Raw genomic sequence first — 18,767 nt, 5'->3', positions numbered from 1 at the left:
CCAAGCCTAGGCTGCCTCACTGCCACACGCTGGGGTTTATGATGGCTGGAATCACCCACCTTTGCTCCTTTCCATGTTTCTTATGTTTTTTCCTGGCTATAGGTCTGCAGCTCAGTCTTTTTTTCTTCTATGATTTTCATAACAAAGCTCTTGGGGCTGTTTGAGCCCTTAGGACCACCCAGGTCAGCCCTTCACTTTACCACAATGTAGATGGAGGCCAGAGAGGAGAAGAGACATGTCCAAGATCACACAGCTTCTGTTGATATCTCCTTGGTCTTGCTCTTTTCTGACTTTCAGTGTTTCTCACTATTCCACATCTCTTTTTTTTTTTTGAGTTGGAGTCTTACTCTGTTGCCCAGACTGGAGTGCAGTGACATGCTCCTGGGCACCACAGCCTCCACCTGCTGGGCTCCGGTGATCCTTCTTCTTCAGCCTTCCAAGTAGCTGGAACTACAGGTGCTCGCTACCAGGCCTGGCTAATTTTTTTTTTTTTTTAAATTGTAGAGACGTCTTGCCAAGTTGCCAGGGTGGGTTTCGAACCCGCCGGCTCAGGCAATCCATTCGCCTTGGCCTCGCAAAGTGCTGGGATTACCGGCTGAGCCACCGAGCCCGGCCTATTCCACATCTCTTGTTCTCTCTCTCCTAATCTTGTTTTATTCCCTTTTCCTTTTCCCTTTTCTTCTCTCTTTGAGAATAAGATGAGATTAGGTGAGGGGTTTTTCTTTTGGCTTCCCCACTCCCAAATGTGGGCATCTGAATTGACCAGCATGGAAAGGGGTACCAGAGCTGGCGGTGCCAGGCCCAGCCCCCCTCCCCACCCTCCCTCCCCCTTAACTAAGTTCACATGGCCTATGGCCAACTCTGCTCAAGCTGGCCCAGCTCACTGCTCCAGAGCAGAGTGAGAGTGAGGGGGAAGGGTGAGCTAGAGGCCGTGCAAGTTGCTTGCTCTGTCTCTCTGCTCTAGTCCCCCTCCCCAAGAAAAGAGGGACTTTGCCTGGGAAGGGGAAGCAAGAGAGATAAATGAGGTCTGACATCATTTCTGCAGGTTGTTTCCTGCAACGGGCCAGAGCTGCTTTACCTTACAATAGGTCAGCTTTCCTGCAAATCACCTTGAGTCAAGTTCAGACAAGCAGAGCTTGGTGAGAACTGCTTAAGGCCAGAAAGGGAACAACCACAGACTTGCAGAGATGGGAACACTTCTCAGAGGTGCTGTAACTCTGGACTTCCAGCAGGGGGTGTCCTGTCCCGCCAAAAGGCGAGTCTTCTTTTTCACCGCTGCCCTCCAAGCCAAGGAGACTGGCTTCCCCTCACCCCAGAAAGGGGTTAATCTGTTCTCTCTCCTGGTGGGAGAGAAGTCCCCCGGGAGGGCATAACAGTGCTCAGAATCTGGTGTCCTGTTTAGGGAAGATAGGCCAATGAAGAGCGGAAAACCCTCATCTCCTCACATGTGAGACTGTAAATATGACCTTGCAGAAGAGAGAGAGAGTGTGTGAGAGCTAGTGAGAGCAAGCAGAGTGAAAGCAGCTGGGAGAAAAAAATGGAGGAGGTCTAGCACCTGCAAAAAGTGTGTTTGGAAATATGATATCATATTTGGAAAGAGATATAAATTGGAAACCAAAGCTTCCCTCCCAAAGCCTAGCATTTGGTCACCTTCATTTTGACACTCAGCACAGATTGATATTTAATCTAAAATTTCTCCACAATTCCTGAGCAGCACCCATTCACTTATAATTTACAGATACCAACCCCTAACTCAAGGGAACTGGGTTATGCAAGGGTTGCTAAGGAACGAGGGGAGATGCAGTAGGTAAGGCGGGGGTTGCTTAGTAACCAGGAGTCCCTCAGTGATTCAGTGGCCAGAGCAGGTCTGGAACTGATGAGGGTCTATAGACAGAGTCATCCCACACCAGAGCCTCCTGAAAGTTCAAGGCTGTCAGCCCCTTGGCCCAGAGCTGCCAGAGCCTGCCTCCTTTCACCTTCTTGGCACTGTCCTGCACGAAAAGCACACCCCCAAGGCCCCGAGTGCCCTTGCTAACTCCTTGTTCCAACCACTCCCTCCCACCTCCCTCAGTAAGAAGCAGAACAGATTCCTAGATTAGAGGAGGGGGTGACAAGCCAATGGGACTCTCATACTGGAGGAGGCAGGAGCCTCTGGGCTAATGTTGTGGAACTGGGAAATGTGGAGTGTGGGTGGAAAAGCACCCCCTAGACAAGTATCCCTGGCATTTTCCAGTTCACGGTAAAATATCTTTGTACCTGAGTCTCAAAGGCCAGATTCCCCACTCTGCTTTCACACTTGTGCATAGCTAGAGGGGAACATCCTTCCCTTCCAAGGGGCCTCCTGAGGAAATGGGTCTCCATGCTGCAGCCTGGCTAGACTGCTCTGACTGGCCTGGCTCCGTATTCCTCTCTTTAGAGAGCTTCACATCAGCTTGGGCTTGATAGAGCCATCCAGAGTCACAGTCTGCTTTCTCAGGCACGAGTCCCCTGTTCTCTATATTCCAGGCACATTAGATGTCCCTGTTTTCTCCCCAACACCCTGGATATGCACACCCTCTATTCCTCCTCTCAGTCTGTCCACCTACACAGGAGCCTCCCTCCTGCTGCTGCTCCTGCCAAAATCCTCCTCAACTTTTCAGGTCCAATTTATCTGCAACGTTCCCAGCCAAATCAACATCCTTGCTGAACACCCCCTGTATCTTAGGCCCTGAGCAGGGCACATGATCCTGGCGGCCTCCTCATTGCTGATTCTCTGCTTCCTGGTTAAGACGCTCCCTGGAAACACTTTGTGAACTAAATGTTTGTCGTTGGAAAGCTTGTTGTTTAAAGCAAAGCCCTTTTATAGACATATAACTTAAATAAATGTATGTTTTTCTAATTTTTATAATTGCAACCCAGGAGTATAGGTTCAAGGTGCTCTGAATATATACTCCCACAAAACCCTTTGCACAAAACATCTCTGAGAAAGTATTTGAGACACTGGAAAATTTACTTCTGAGAAGGGAATTGGGGAATTTTAGGTTGTTAACTAGTTTAGATCTGCTTGAATTTTAAAATTTACCATGAGCTGGTACTCTTTACTTTTAAACTTTTTTGTTGTAAAATATAATAATACATAAAAGTGCACATATACACACAAGATCTATCTAGCTAGCTAATCTATCATCTATCTTCATAGACACCATGAAGCTTGCTCATAAAATACAACATTTCCAGCACCCCAGAAGCTCTTTGTTTTGCCCTTCCCTAATCATAACCCCCCCCACCCTTTTACCCCAGAAATACTCTCCTGACTTTTGTGGTAATCACTGTCTTACATTTCTCTGTAGTTTTATCACTTGTTTGCATTCTTAAACAACATAGAGTTGTTCTGACTATTTTGAACCTTGTGGAATCAATAATACATATGGTTTTGTGTCTGGCTTCTTTCACTCAAAAATATATTTTTAAGATTCACTTATGTTGTTCAGTGTAGCTTCAGTTCATTAATTTTCACTACTGCATAGTAATAAATGCATCCGTTCCACCATTAATGGGCATGTGGACATGTCTCCAGTTTGAAACATTCTATGACAAGGAATGCTGCTGTGACTGCATGTCCAGACTCCTGGTGCACACACAACTTCCCTTCTGTAGGGTCAGAGGTCTGTGTTTTCAATGTCTGCACACCATACCAAACCATTTTCCAAAGTGATTATACTTACCCTCTATCCAGCAGTGAACGAGAACTTCTGTTGATTTTACCTTTTCAACCAGAAACAGTTAATTCATTCTTTTTTTTTTTTTTTTTAGTCGAGATCTCACTCTGTTGCCTAGACTGGAGTGCAGTGTCACAATCACAGCTCACCACAGCCTTGACCTCCTGGGCTCAGGCAATCCTCCCACCTCAGCCTCCCGAGTAGCTGGGACTACAGGCATGCACCCCTATGCCCAGCTAATTTTTATTTTTATTTTTGTAGAGATGAGGTCTCGCTAGTCTCAAGGCCAGGCTGGTCTTGAACAACTGGGCTCAAGCAATCCTCTCATCTTGGCTTCCCAAAATGCTGGGATTACAGACATGAGCCACCACGCCCGGCATGTTGATTAAAACTAATAACGGGTGCAGTTACTTGCTGGTGCCTGGAATCCTCACTTGATGGGGAAGCTCCATGGTTGGTGTCCAGGTCTGAGTCTGGTTCACCAGGGTGTCCTGGCATCTCTTGCCCAGTGTCTGACACAATGCAAGTGCTCAGTGCTTGCTTATGGCATGAGTGGAAAACCAATTCTTGTTTACTGAATGTTGTGTCTCACATTCTAATTTGTGAGTAATTCCCCCAATTTATAACTAGAGAATTTTCATGGATTGGTTTCCTGACCTGAGGCTCATGTGTTTGAAATTCACCCTTACCAGTCTGATTCGGCCATTCACTGTCTTGTCTGTCTGGGGTCAGGGGTGGGGTGTAGATTACCTCTGTGCTCACTAAGAGCATCAGTGATAAGTGAAATTGATTCTTCCCCCAGGGCTGATTCAGCAGGAAGCAGCCCAGGCAACAACCACCATGCTTCGAGCAGTGACTTGGGTTCACCGAGGCCTATTTCATTTCTGCACTGGGGTTTCTGTGAGGATGACCAGCAGTGGGATAGATCAGAACGGTGTCTTGGCCAACCGGGTAGCTGTGGTCACCGGTTCCACCAACGGGTGAGTGTCCTGATTGCCTCTGGATCCTGACCCTTTCCAGGGACCCTGCCTTCCTTAAGGACTCAGGGTGGTAGAACAGGACCCAGCCTTCTTTGTTGATTTCTAAGGCTGCTTAGAGGAAGAACAGTGGGAAGGGGCTATGGCTGACAGGTACTCTCCATCTGTGCCCGCAGGATTGGCCTGGCTATCGCCCGGCGTCTGGCCCAGGACGGGGCCCACGTGATCATCAGCAGCCGGAAGCAGCAGAACGTAGACCGGGCTGTGGCAGCACTGCAGGGGGAAGGGCTGAGTGTGACGGGCACTGTGTGCCACGTGGGGAAGGCCGACGATCGGGAGCGGCTGGTGGCCAAGGTGGGGAACCAGGGAGTGAAAAGACACAGAGAGAACACAAGGAACCCTTCCTTCACTGCTCAGCCTTGGGTGGGGGGGCAGGGACAGGTTTGGGGCTTGGGGTCTAGCACAGGACTGAGTCCATGACTTCTCACAGGCTGACTGAGTAGACCTCACTGCTGGCAAGGGTCCTCTGGAAATTGGCCAGTTCGTGCAATGATCCTCTCACTCAACCCCAAACCCTGGTGGAGGAGGAGCCTAACGGGATGGAAGAAGCCTCCCAGAGGAATTCCTGGAGAAGACCTCCCTCCTCCAAGGCCGGGCGCCTGTCCTGGGCCATCCATGTTGCCTTCCTTCATGAGAGTTTGGTTTTCACTGGAGCCTTGTAACCAACCATTCCTGGTTGAGGTGGCATGTGATCAGCAAGCTTTGCCCGCTTGTCCAACATAACTGGGCTGCTCTGGGAGGGTGAGGCCTCCTTAAGCCATCTCCACACTTACCTAAGCCTCTATCCCACAGGCCCTGGAACACCGTGGGGTCATTGATTTCCTGGTATGCAACGCAGGAGTCAACCCTTTGGTGGGGAGCACACTGGGGGCCAGTGAGCAGGTCTGGGACAAGGTAAGATACCGCCCCTATAGAAGTGGGTGAGCACCTTGTGCCAGCTCTGAGTTGGGCTCTAGCATGCCTGCTCCACCAAGACTCTCTTCTCCCCTCCGAACGACACTGGAAAAGCAGGGCCTTTGTGGTAAGCCTGACCGCCTGTGCCCCAGAATGTGCCCGGATGCTACCCTCTGGTCTGTTGGTTTTAAAATCTAGCTCCTACGTTTTCTGCTTTCTTTCCTCTTCCCGTCTCTTTTGTAATTATTCATTTGGCAAATATTTATTGCTGTGTGCCAGGCCCTGTTCACGGCTCTGGGGATACCGTGAACATGTATAGTAAGAGTCTCTCTGTAAGAGTCATGGATTTATATTTTTTACATCCTTTTGTGGCGTATATTGGTAGTTGTGCTCCTCTTTGGTGATCTATAACTGCTGCTGAAACTCTCTGCCTCTCCTAGATGGCGGTTTCTCACTGTCCCACAGATGAACCTGCTGTCAGGGTCAGATCCAGCCATCAGCATTTCATGGGCGCAGACGTTGCAGCCCACAACAAGTTCACTTAACAATTCTGCCACCTTGTCCACAAGGGTCCAGGACAGACCTTGTAAAATGCCCTGAAGTCCATTTTAGCTTTGTTGTTCTCTTGTGACTCCTGTTCCACTCGATCCAGGTTTTCTTTTCTATTCTCTCCAACAGGATGCAGGAGATCCAGTCTTGTTCTTTCTGCCACTGTTAGCATTCTTCCCCTGCGCCAGTGTTAGTGTGTTCTGTTCTGTCCTCCCCAGCTCCTGAGCTCTCGTTTGCTGACATCACCTTCAGGCTGGCCCCTCCTTTCTGTCTGCCCTTGGCTGGGTGCCCTTCCCTCCATCCTCTGAGATGATCTGAAATCTGAGCTCCCTGAAGCCACCGCTGAGCAGCCTCCCAGGCTCTTTAGCTGCTCTTAATGCCTCCAAAGGATCATTTGTGATTTTATAGCTGGGATTTTATTGCCGGTAAAACTCTCCTAACTCTCCTGAGTCATTTTCCTTTTTAGTGTCTCAGTTCATGGGATCATGACTCTTTTTCTCGGAACTGTTTGAAATCTTCCCTCCTGGAGTGGAGGGTACATGCCGGCAATCTGACCTTTCCCTCTCTGGCGCTCTCCTGTTCTCCAAGGACTTGGCATTTGGTGAGCAATGCTGGACCACTGGACAGAAATCATTGATGACTTGTCCCCCGGTCACGTCTGCCACCACCTCGGAGGGGAAATTGTCACAAAATGAGTTTAGAATTTACCAGATGTTCTGCTTTTAGCAGAATGCAATTTTTAGTAGGTGTCCTGTGAGGGGAATTTCTTACTACTTATCTTATTCTTGGGCAGTTTTGAGGGCCTTCCTTAAGTAGACCCCCATTCTCTCCAGCTGGCTGGAAAACCTCTCATCTACACAACTCCCCCTTCCTTCTCCCTACTCAAGGACTCTCCATCATGCACCCTCTTTCAGGTTCATGAATAGTTCTTGGCCTACAGAGCTGTTCCCCCCACTTTTCTAATGGGCGCTTTTCTTCAGCAAGGGTAGGAGTCTCACCTTTTCCTTGGTTCGGGGTTGATCCCTGTGTCTAGGAGGGGTCTTGTCTCCATCTATAACTCAGTCTGACAAACATGAAGCTCCAAACAGACATCCTGTGGTCTGGGGGCCGGGGAGTTGGGGGGTTGTTGTTGTTGTTGGTGGTGGTTCTATTTTGACCAGGGAGCTCTTAGGGCTAGCCTAACCCTCAGTTCCTTCCTACTAAGGATCTCATGGTGGTCCCCCTTCTGACATCTGAGCCACTTCTTGCAGTCATGGGTTCATCCCCCATACTGGTAAGCTCTCATCAAAAGGGCTGCAGCAACACTCAGTTGAAGCATTTCCTTTGCTCTCAACCAAGGGCTTGAGTGGGTGTGGGATGAAGAAGTGGGGAAAACAATGGACAGTCTGGGTCAGTTACAGATGTGCTGCTTCACTCTCTGAAGATGCAGGACACAGCTGACCTCAATCAAGACAGATCCCCGCAGGAGGGTCCCCTGATGCCACTTTAGTCCCATCTGGCCCTCTGTCCTAGTTTCTGGGTTCTGCATCTTTCCCTTCCAGTTTCTCTCTTACTTCTCCCCTGTTTCCAGACCCACTAGACAGAGTTCCCAGACAGAGTTCCAGGACCTGAGTGACTGAGCCCAGACTTCAGTTGCAGGCAGAACCAACCTAGGCACCTAGCTCCCAGAATAGCAGTTCTCTGTTGTGTCTGTCTCTTTGTACTGGCCGCAGGAAAGCTGAGTCAAATCTGCAATAAGCTGGCATCTGTGTGTCGGCCCTCCCAGCCTGTACTTTTGTGAACAAATAATAGAATAATGCTCAGTCCTTACTAGGTGCTGTGAACTGTGGGCCCCAACCTCACTCTTGCTTTTTCTTATTTTCCTACATTTTTTTTCCTGTTTCCATTTCCTCACACATAATGCCTATTTGATTTGTTTTATCCTGTTGCATTGTGAGTATGCCTTAAATTCTACTGGGACAAGGCAAGAACACAAACAAATGGAATCACAGAGTGACAAAGATGACTCTTCCGGAAATTTCCCCTGCTCCCAGTTCCTGCTTCCCCTCCATCAGTCTGCCTTCAGTCTGTTTTCAGAGGTCTCTGCTTACAGCTTCTTTCTGCACAAGCAGAACACGGTCCAGTTTCTTTAGAAGGCCTGGACATTTCCTTCCTTCTTACCCATTCTGAACAATTCGCATTTTCAGGGCTCTGCTCAGGCCTGTGTCTTAGCTGTCTACCTATGAAACCATTAGGAAGTTGGAAACACCTCTTGTCCCAGTCAGGAAGGGGATTAGTCTCTCACATCTGCACACATTTGGGTCTGCTGCACAAATCATAGGGCTCCAAATGTCTTATGAGACCAGGTCCTGGGCTAACCATGTCTCTCTGCCCTCCCTCGTGCCTCCACTCTGATTTCAGATCCTGAGTGTGAACGTGAAGTCCCCAGCCCTGCTGTTGAGCCGGCTGCTGCCCTATATGGAGAAGAGGTGCTGTAGGCCTGGGGTGGGCACCAGTGGGAAGTGGGGAGACTGACATGGCAGGAGTAGAGTTGGCACAGGTTGGAGAGGGTGGAGAACAGAAGAGGTCTCTTTGGAATCTCCACGTTCCCCCATCGCACTGTCCTGCCTCACCCTCCATGTGGCTGCTGCCTCTAATCCCCGTGGCTACAGGATGAGGGCGATATTCCAGAACCCAGGCATGCTCTCCTTGGCTTTGGCATCACCAGGTTGGGAACAAGGCTGTGCCTGAGTTCCTTTACCTTATGGACTGGTCATTCTCACCTCACCACTCTCACATGTCCCCCACTTAAAACCTATGATAAGGTTTTCCCCATAGGAAGAAGCCCATCCCAGACCTCTGCTCTTTCCCCGCACCCTGGTCTCCAGGGACCCTCCCTGTGTTCCAGGTCCTGCAAATCTAACTGTACTCCTCGTGGACACTCCCTTTAGGAACTGGAGGAGGCTGTCTGGGGTAGAAGGACAGTTCCTGGCTGTCATTTCTTATCTCCCCTGCCCTATCTGCTCCTTAGAGGCATTTGCCATCAGCCTTGGGTGCTTCCTCACCATGTCTACCCTGTCCTTTCCTCCAAACACCTGGCAAAAGGAGAGTTAGGGTTATGAGCTTGGACGTACTGTTTATGAGAGGTAAGGTTGAAATCTCAGCTCTGCCACTCATTGGCTGTTACTGAACCTCTTTGGACCTCAGTTTCCTTAGCTGTGAAGTGGAGATAACAATAGGACCTTTGTCCCTGTTGTGAGAATTGCATTGCTACTGGCTGCATCATAGTACCTCAGTCAGTAGTACATTGTTAGCTTCATCTCTCTGTGTCTATCTGTCTCTTCTCAGGAAGGGTGCTGTCATCCTGGTTTCTTCCATTTCAGCTTATATGCCATATGTGGTAAGTGCTTGATCCCTGTGCTCAGTGCTTGATCCCTGTGCTCCTAGGTGATATTGGGGGAGGGACAACTTTGCTCTGTTTCTCAGAGCCATCACAGGGACAGTACCTGGGACAGACCACCACACTCCTGCTCTGGGCTGAACTTGTCCCCACGTGGCTGCTGGGTTCCTCCCATCCAGCCCCTGTTCTCAGATAAGGCTGAAGAGAGTACATCTGAGTCCTGGGCTTGGTTGGACAGGTGGGGTACCCTGTAGGTAAGAAATTCAACTGTTGCTTTCCTCCACTTCCCCAAATCCTAATCATTCTCTTGATTCCCTTCCCAGGAGCTAGGTGCATATAATGTCAGCAAGACAGCCCTACTGGGCCTCACCAGAACGCTGGCACTGGAGCTGGCCCCCAAAGACATCCGGGTGAACTGCCTGGTTCCAGGATTAATCAAGACAGACTTCAGCAAAGTGGTGAGGACTGGGGTATGGCTTCCATCTTCTTGCCCCATCCTGGCTCAGTGGGAACCCTCCCTAGTGACTAAGGGATAAAGGGGTGACTAAAGCCTCAGGTCAGCTGAGGTCCTCACTGTCCTCTGAACTCAGCCATGGTCCATCCATCCACCCTGAGAACGTGCTGCTTCTCCTGAAAAGGGCAAGCCTGCCCTGGGTGTCCCACCAGGCAGCCTCCCTGGGGCCCTGTCCATCTCCTTGTTTTAGCAGCACTGACTCGTTCAGCTCTTTCTTTTTCCCAGTTACATAAGAATGAGCCTTTCTGGAATGACTTCAAGGAAAGCCAGCGGCTGCACAGGCAAGCAGGGTTGGGAGCTTTGGGGGTTTGGGTATGGCTAGGCAGGGCCAGCTGAGTCTATCTCAAGAGCAGACCCTCTCCTTGTCTACTGGCCATTCCTTTTACTGAAGTCTGGAGTCCACATGGCCCCAGGGGGTGCAAGTACCCCTACTGAGCCCACCCTGTCCCCACATGGAGTTCGCTCTCACCTGTGGACCATGAGCCCCAGAGCAGCAGAATCAGAGTGCAGATGACTGACACCGTGTCCTTGTTCCATCCAGGATTGGGCAGCCTGAGGACTGTGCAGGACTCGTGTCCTTCCTGTGCTCTCCAGACGCCAGCTACATCACCGGGGAGAACATCGTGGTGGCTGGCTTCTCCCCTCGACTCTGAGGGGGATGGGTGGCTGTCCAGCTGTGGCTCTGGGCTCAGGAGCCTGAGGAGGGTGGCTAGGAGATCATTTGGATCTGGGGGCAGAGTCTTTAGCTCTGCTAGACTAGTGATTTGGGACTCACTTATGCTAGGCTTGAGGAAGAAGAAAAACCCTTCAGTATTCTCATCCTCAAAACTCATCTGCAAGAACTCCAGCTATGTGGAGTTCTTGATGGAGCTGAAGGATTTTATGGAGCTTTTGGAGTAGAGGTTCAGGCCCCTGAAGGATCCCAGCCCCTTCTCTCTGTAATTTGTGCTTTGAACATATTTTTTTCCTAAAATAAACTTGAATTTATCCTCAAGTCTGGAAGCATCTGGCAAGGGTGGAGCCAAGGGCAACATGGCTGCCTCTTTTGCTGCCCTGAGTCTGTTGCAAACCCACTGTGGTGGGGAGTGAGTGTGTGGCCTAAGTGTGGGCTTCGTGTGTGCTCTATTCTCTGAGCTGGGCCTGCTGCACAAGGCTGTGGTGGGAGGTGGTGGAAGGATTCTGGGGTTCTCTGGGAGGTTTACCAGGCTAGTACTTCTTAACATTTTCTGGACAGCACAGACCTTTGAGAACCTGAAGCAAAAATAGTCATATCAAAGCCTGTGCACAATTCTAAGTAGAAGAGAGTCATCAGAGATGAAGTTTCTCGTAAGGGTAGGCCAAGACATGGCTCCCTTGGAAAAGACCCGATTTATTGTTCTGAGTCGTATTTGGGGACACCATCCTTCTGTGTGTACGTGTCCAAGCTTAGCAGAGTCAAGGAGGAACAGGAGCCCTCGAGTCACCCACAGCTCCGAGCACACCTCTCCTGCCATCCATGAGTGTTGTCCTGAACTGGCCCAGAGGGAGGAGCCGAGACAAGGTTTCCAACCTGACCCATGGCCTTTATCTCATTAAAGCCCCTCATAAGGGCCTCCACTCCACACCTACCAGGAATGAGTCTTTGTGGTGAGACTATTTCAATTACTAAAGTATGTATTGCTTCCTACTACAAGCCAAGCACTGTGCCAAGCATCCTGGAGAACACAAGCATAAATAAGACCCAACCTCTCTCCAGTTCCTCCAGTGTGGTGGGAAAACAGCAAGTAGAACACTCACCAATAAATGAGACAGAATGTGTCTACTTATTTGATGCACATATGGAGTAGCACTCCATGGAAGGCACTGTTCTAGGAATTTAGGGTCCAACTTATTTGATGCACATATGGAGTAGCACTCCATGGAAGGCACTGTTCTAGGAATTTAGGGTCCAACAGTGAACAAAACAAAGATCGCTACTTTCCAGTGCTCACATTCTAGTGGGGAGAGTCTGTAATAAATAACAAACATATTAAAAATAATTATATAGTGTGTTAGTAGGTACAGAAGAAAGAAGATAAAGAGTGGGGTGGAGATTTAGGGGGTGGAGGTGGTGGCAAAGGTAGGCTTCACTGAGAAGCCAAGGGGTAAAGCCAGAGTAGGCACATGCATACGCAAAGCATCATGGGAATACAGAGGTCCATGGAGTCCAGTGAGGCTGGTGCAGGTGTCATTGGAGCTCAGATTTACTCAGTTAAACATAACAGCACACTGGGTTGCTGGAATGCTTTCTTTCAATGGGAAGGCTGGGATACGAACAGATGGAACTGATGTTAAATGTGAAGGATAAGCACACCTCTGGGCTCCTCCCTGCACAGGCAGAAACAGTAATGGACAAGTCCAGTGTCTGAAATTTTTTTTGCCCCTCCAGATCTACTTTCCACTCTTCTCAGCTCTGCACGTTGCCCAGGGTTGCTGACCTCTGTACTCCATCATGGAGGCTCCCTTACCCTCAGCTTTCACTAGGGAGCAGGAGAACGAGGGAGGCCAGACGTTTCTGACTTCCTTCCTGAAGGCAGTGGCTGTGTCTTCCTAAGCCCACAGTTCCTATGAGGCAACCTCCCAACCCTCAACTACCGACTAACTCCTTGCCCTGGCCCCGTCAGACTAGGAATCACTGCTGCGGGTTCCTGGCTGCTTCACTACCCTTTGCTAGTTCCTTTAATCCTGCCCACATATTTTTTCTTTATTCCATTCTCTGCAGTTATTCCTTTGAATGTGGCCTGATGGAAGCAACAGCCAGGTCAGAGTGAGGCAACCAAGATGGGTTTAACTGTTGATATATTTCCAACCACCCCAGGCCTGGCTGCCCTGGCCTTTTCCTTGGGTTCCCCTGGGCCTCCCCATGATTCAGTGGCCAAAGGATTAAGGGCTAGTATAACAAGGGTCCCAGATCTGCTTCCTGTGTGACCCAGGGCCTTACAGGTAGAGAAGATCTGCAAGCAGATTTCTGCAGGTGTCTGTGACATGCCTGAGATCCCCAGGTACTGCCTCTCTTCTCTTGGCCTTCTGCAGCCAGGCTCCCATTTCCTTTTAGAAAACCCATGGAAAGAAAGAAGACCAAGGTCACCTCGAGGTGAGTGGTGATTTCTCTTTACTCAAGAGCAGAGATAACATTTTATAGCTCCCCAGTGTCCTTGCTTCTGAACCTGTCTCTGGGTAATGGGAGGAGGAGGGCCTTCTGGCTGTGCAGTGCCTGACCCTGCCCACTACTCCTTCTCTTCCCACTAAGTTCTTTCTTCCCTCTTCTCTCATGGAATTGGGCCACCTGCAGCTGCTGTGCTGTCCCCCCCACCCCATTTTAGCCAGCTCTCCTTCTGTCTGGACATCTGTGTCATATCCAGACTATCCTCTCTGTAAAGGTGGGCACTACCATGTCGCAGCCTCGGGCTGCCCCACCTCTATGGACTGCTCAAGAAATACATTCTTACAAAAGCATATGTCTTAGCCTGGATTATCCAGAAAGCAGAGCTGGAGGTCAAGGCTTCTGTGGCTTCTAGAGGAAGGCAGGAACAGTCAGAGTTCAAATGTTATCTCCATTCCACAGCCTTGCTGGTGGAAGACTGGTGAGTGGCATTGTCACAGCTTAGAGTAAATCATTTGGTGGAGTCCTTGCCCTATTCTGCCACTGACTGGGCAGTAAAGTTGGGAGTCTCAGTTTCTGAGAAATAGAGGTCTCCCAGAATCCTTTCTGGCTGCAAGGTGTGTGAGTTTCACCTAATATTCAGTTCACAACTCTACTTCATGCAAAAAATGGGCACGAGCCCCTCCTATGGCAAACAGCCAGGGGAGTACCAGGGTCCAAGGAGGATTTGGACCAGCTGTGGGCTAGATCTGTACATTATACCATTCTCTACATCTTTGAGGATCCTTAATTTAGCACTCACTTACAAGTGAACATGCGGTGTTTGTTTTTCCATTCCTGCATTCATTCACTTAGGATAATGGTTCTGCAGTTCCATCCAAGTTGCTGCAAAAGGTGTTATCTCATTCTTTTTGACAGCTAAATAGTATTTCATAGTGTATATATGCCACATTTTCATTATCCACTGATCAGCTGAGGAGCATTTAGGTAGATTTCATGTCTTTGAAAATGTGAATTGTGCTGCAATTAACACACAGGTGCAGGTGCCTTTTTCATATAATGACTTCTATTTTTTTGAGTAGATACCTAGTAATGGCATTGCTGGATTGAATGGTAGATTTACTTTTAGTTCTTTGAGAAATCTCCATATTGATTTCCAGAGAGGTTATACTAATTTACACTCCTACCAAAAGTGTGCAAGTGTTTCTTTTTCTCTGCCTCCATGCCAGCATTTATTGTTTTATTTTATTTTTTAATAATGGCCATTCTGACTGGTGTAAAGTGGTATCTCATTGTGGTTTTGGTTTGCATATACCTGATGATTAGTGATGTTGAGCATTTTTATTCGTATGTTTGTTGGCCATTTGTCTATCTTCTTTTGAGAGGCATCTGTTCATGTAATTTCCCCACATTTTAATGGGGTTATTTGCTTTGTTCTTGCTGATTTGTTTGATTTCTCTGTAAGTTCTGGATATCAGTCCTTTGTCAGATGTATAGTTTACAAACATCTTCTCCCATTCTGTAGGCTGCCTATTTGCTCTGTCAATATTTGCTAGAGTAAATCGTCTGGTGGAGTCCTTGTCCCAGCCTGCCACTGACTGGGCAGTAAAGTTGGGAGTCTCAGTTTCTGAGAAATGGAGGTCTCCCCAAATCCTTTCTGACTGTAAGGTGTGTGGTCCTCACCTAATAATCAGTTCATAGCTCTACCTCATGGATGTGAGCCAGTCTTATGAGAGCTGGGGGCGTACCAGAGTCCAAGGGGACGGAAGATTTTTAGTTTAATTAAGTCTCTTTTATTTTTGTTTTTGTTGCATTTGCTTTTGGGGTTTTAGCCATAAATTCTTTGCCTGGGATGATGTCCAGAAGAGTTTTTCCTAGGATTTTTTTTATGGTATCAGGTCTGACGTTTAACTCCTTAATCCACCTTGAGTTAATTTTTGTATATGAGGAGAGAGAGGGATCAAGTTTCATTTTCCTCCATGTAGCTATCCAATTTTCCAAGCATCATTTTGTTGAACAGGTTGTCCTCCAAGTGTATGTTTTTGCCTGTTTTGTCAAAGATCAGTTGTCTGTAGGTATTTGTGATTATTTCTGGATTTTCTATTTCTTTCCATGGGTTCACATGTCTGCTTCAAGCAGGTGAATTTGTAGTGAAGCCAGGCAACACAGCTACATGGTTTTTCTAGCCAACCTCAGCAACTCTGGAGTGAGGGTGGAAAAAAATGGATAATGAGGTCCCCTGGGGTTGGGGCATATCCAGGTCACAGGTTCAGGGCCAGGGTGCCGCCTGAAGTGGCCTAATGGAGAGATCCTGGGGGAGGTGGTGGATCAAAATGCATCAGTGAACCAAGAGCATAAAGTCTCAGGACTGAGACTTTAGTCAGTGAGGGGTAGATTCTGGAGGCCTGGAAGAGCTAGAGAGGTAGGGAAAGATGTGGTGGAAAGTTGCAGCAGGCAGAGCAAGGCCAAGTTGCCAGGCCCAGATAATGACTTGCACAAAAATTCTACACAGCTTGGAACAGCCAGGGCTGGGAGTAGAGCCCCGCCACCCTGTCTCCAGTGCCATGATTTTCTCCTACACCTTTAGGGACCTAGTGCAGAGAAAGTAACCAGGCAAGATGGGCCAGTTCCCTGTAGGCCTACAGCAGAGACAGAGAGTGGCATTGAGGGGGAGAGAGGCTGCAGAGAGGCTGGCGACACTGCAGTCTGAAAGCAGGGCATGGGGCACGCTGACTCCTGTCCTCCTGTAACAGAAGTGGGGGAGGCTTGGACTTCCTAGGTAAGAGCAGTGAGGTGTCACCAAGGTGGAAAGCCCTACTTCTGTATGTAGTGGGAGAACACTTGCTTGCCATACTCACAGGGGGATTTAGAGTCCCAGTGACGTGCTATGTGTTTGCGTGTGTGCACGTGTGAGTGTGTACGTGTGCGTGTGTATGTGGTAGGGTGGAACTGACTTCAGTGAGGGAAAAGGGCTGGAAAGAGAGTGTGGGTGAGAATGAGGGGTATGGAAGGGGATTACTCAACTTTTGGCTCTTGCCCCCTGCCTCCGTTGAAAAATCCATCCTGGGCTCAAGCTGCCCAGAGCCCTGTGGGGTGAGGAAGCATCCCTGGCTGGGAGAGGAGTGGGATCGGAGAGAAGAGCAGTTCCTTGTGCTCTGACTCAGCCCTGCTGTGCCCCTGGGGCTGTCCTGTGCCTCACAAGACCTGAATCCCGTGGCCCAACTGGTTGGATGAGGACACAGGCTGGAACGAGTTGAGTCTCCCAATCAATCTCTTTCTTCCATAATCTTTCTTGGCCAAGTTTCCATCCCAGAGCTGTGGGTTATGGATAAACACACACATCTACTTCCTGCTTCCTTGGGATAAATAACCTCAGTACTTACTTCGTTTCCAGAAGCCCTTGGGCCATACCAAGACTCTTATCTCTGGGTTAATCAGTGAAAAACAACAAAAGGGAAAAACAAGCAAGTTTGGCACCTCAGAGAACTTCTGCTGGCTTGCGGGTATCAGTGTGCAGGGAAGGAGGGGGAAATGAAACCCTATCAGTGATGAAAGGCGGTGAGAAGGACTGAGGAGTTTACTGCTTTCCCAGTGTTGGGGAGATCCTCCAGACTGGTCAGACTCTGGGAGTGGGAATTGGAATATCAGATTCTCCATTTTGGGAGCACTTGGACGCCTATTTGTACATTTTAGGTTAACTTCCTCATTTCTGACCTCTTAAGAGAGATCTGGAAAAAAGTTTCAGGGCAATGGGGAATTCTAGATAAGGGTTATGGTAAACTGAGGTGATGGCATTCCAGCCTAAGGGTTCTCTGTCTTGTGATCTCCCAGGTTACTTAAGCTTGTTTGGATCTCGAGCTTCTCCCCCACCCATGGGAATAAAGAGTGGTGTCAGCTGCAGCCCTGACTCAGTTTTTATTCTTATTTTTATTCCAGACCACCTTGGGGGAAGGGGACCTCCTGTTCCACTGTGGTGCATCCTCACCTCAGCACTATCTCGGGCTGTTCTTGCCTACGTTTCAGTTGTGGGGCTGGGCTCACCCAGCAGGAGGGAGTTTGGGCTGTGCCAGGGTGAGGGGCCCAGTGCTGAGTCGGAGCAGAAGGGGTGGTCCAAGACAGAGTAGCTAGGCTGATGAGAAGGGCATGAGGTTTTAAGGAGGCTCAGTTCTGTATGGGGTAAGATGAGGACAAAAACAGGTACATGCCTAAGGCCGTGTTTGTTCACTGCTGACTTCACAGTAAACATTCTGGAGATCAGTTTTGCCAAGATGAGCTGTCCTTCCTTCTAAAGCAGATGGCCCCCTTGGACAATTACACAGTGGGGTTAGTTTTGGTAGAATAGGGGTGGAAATGAAAGAAAGGAGTGATCATGACCTGAGGACAGAATGCAGGCCCCAACCCACACGTGTGTCCTCGTGCTTCCTTACGGGTAGTAGGACTGGGACACTGTGTCAAGGCAGGAGAAGGAGTTTGAAGAAGCAGCGCAGGGTTGGGCTGTTTTGTGTGTCCTGGCTGGCTAGACTCACGCTTAGAGTTTCTGTCCCTTTTGTCTTTGAGGGTTAAAAGATGCTATCCCCCAAGCAGGAAGTGTTCTTATAAATGGCTCCCTTTGCTGATCATTTCCTTAGTGATTTTTGATGTTTTCTAATTGCTACCTGCTCCGGTTAATTTGTTTGTGTGCGCGTATGAAATATATGTCATATTTACAATATATAATATGCATATATACAATATTATATGTGTGTGTGTACACATACACACACATACATATTTTGTAAGAGGCAAGGCTGATGTTGGAATCAGTCTTTCTCTCAACAACTCTCCATGACCAAGTGATGGTTTTTGCCCTGGATGTTCTGTCTTGGTTTAATTTCTCTTGAAAGCAGAGCCTGAGGGAAGGACTTTTGGATGGGAGATGGGAGGAAGCAGGAGTGAGGGAGCAAGTGGGGAGAGAGAGGCAGGGAAAGCCACTACAGGGGTGTGTCACAGGGGAGGCCCTCATACAGAAACACCCCAACCTCCTAGGAAGTCTTAAGAAGTGAGTGTCCACCAAGGATGGCAGATCAGCACTCATCCATGGGTTCTCATCTCTAGTCCATAATTAGTTCCTCAAGTTTCCATTCAAGGAGGAAGATGCTGTCCATGGTGCAGTGAGTTGAGGTCCACAGGAAGTGACCCACCCTAGCCATGTCTAAAATCAAGAGGGGGGCAAGAAGGTGTGAGTTGGGGCACCAGATATGTCTACTACAATGTCTCTAGGAAATAGCAGTCCACAAGCTCAAATATACTCAAGGACAAAGTCTGTTGCTTCTGTGAGGCTCCAGGGAGAAACAGAATCTCTCCTCTGCACAAAATGACAATTAGTCCACTTTCCCCAGGGGAGAGCATTCAGACATCTTCACTGGAGGCTTTCAAGCTGCCCAATCTCAAATCTCCCTTTAATGGTTTGAGCAGTCCCTGTGTCTGTCTCTTGGGGTTACTGGAGGAAGCCAGAGGATTAAAAGGAAAAGAAGTCAGGAAAGGAAGATCAGAGAGAAAACTCGTAATTAACTAATCAAACATTAAAAGAGCTGGG

At 48.8% G+C, this 18,767-nt stretch overlaps 1 protein-coding gene across 2 annotated transcripts; it reads left to right on the top strand.

The window, feature by feature from the left end:
• The first annotated feature begins 4,499 nt into the window (after window positions 1-4,499).
• Window positions 4,500-10,813, top strand: DHRS2 (dehydrogenase/reductase 2). 2 transcript variants are annotated; one of them, XM_021717481.1, is made up of 9 exons: window positions 4,539-4,678; window positions 4,852-5,029; window positions 5,528-5,629; window positions 8,579-8,646; window positions 8,725-8,727; window positions 9,506-9,557; window positions 9,881-10,015; window positions 10,297-10,352; window positions 10,613-10,733. In XM_021717481.1, the coding sequence occupies exons 1-9, from the start codon at window positions 4,539-4,541 to the stop codon at window positions 10,722-10,724; spliced, it is 846 nt and encodes a 281-aa protein (XP_021573156.1). In that variant the 3' UTR covers window positions 10,725-10,733. The 2 variants fall into 2 exon arrangements, with proteins under 2 accessions (XP_008065959.1, XP_021573156.1); XM_008067768.2 differs by lacking the exon at window positions 8,725-8,727 and having other exon boundaries at window positions 4,500-4,678; window positions 10,613-10,813.
• The last annotated feature ends 7,954 nt before the right edge of the window (window positions 10,814-18,767 follow it).

The sequence above is a fragment of the Carlito syrichta genome, unplaced genomic scaffold (assembly GCF_000164805.1).
Source record: "Carlito syrichta isolate Samal-C Ts95f unplaced genomic scaffold, Tarsius_syrichta-2.0.1 Scaffold309773, whole genome shotgun sequence".
In the NCBI taxonomy this organism is placed as follows: domain Eukaryota; kingdom Metazoa; phylum Chordata; class Mammalia; order Primates; family Tarsiidae; genus Carlito; species Carlito syrichta.
This window is presented reverse-complemented; position numbering and strand designations above follow the sequence as displayed.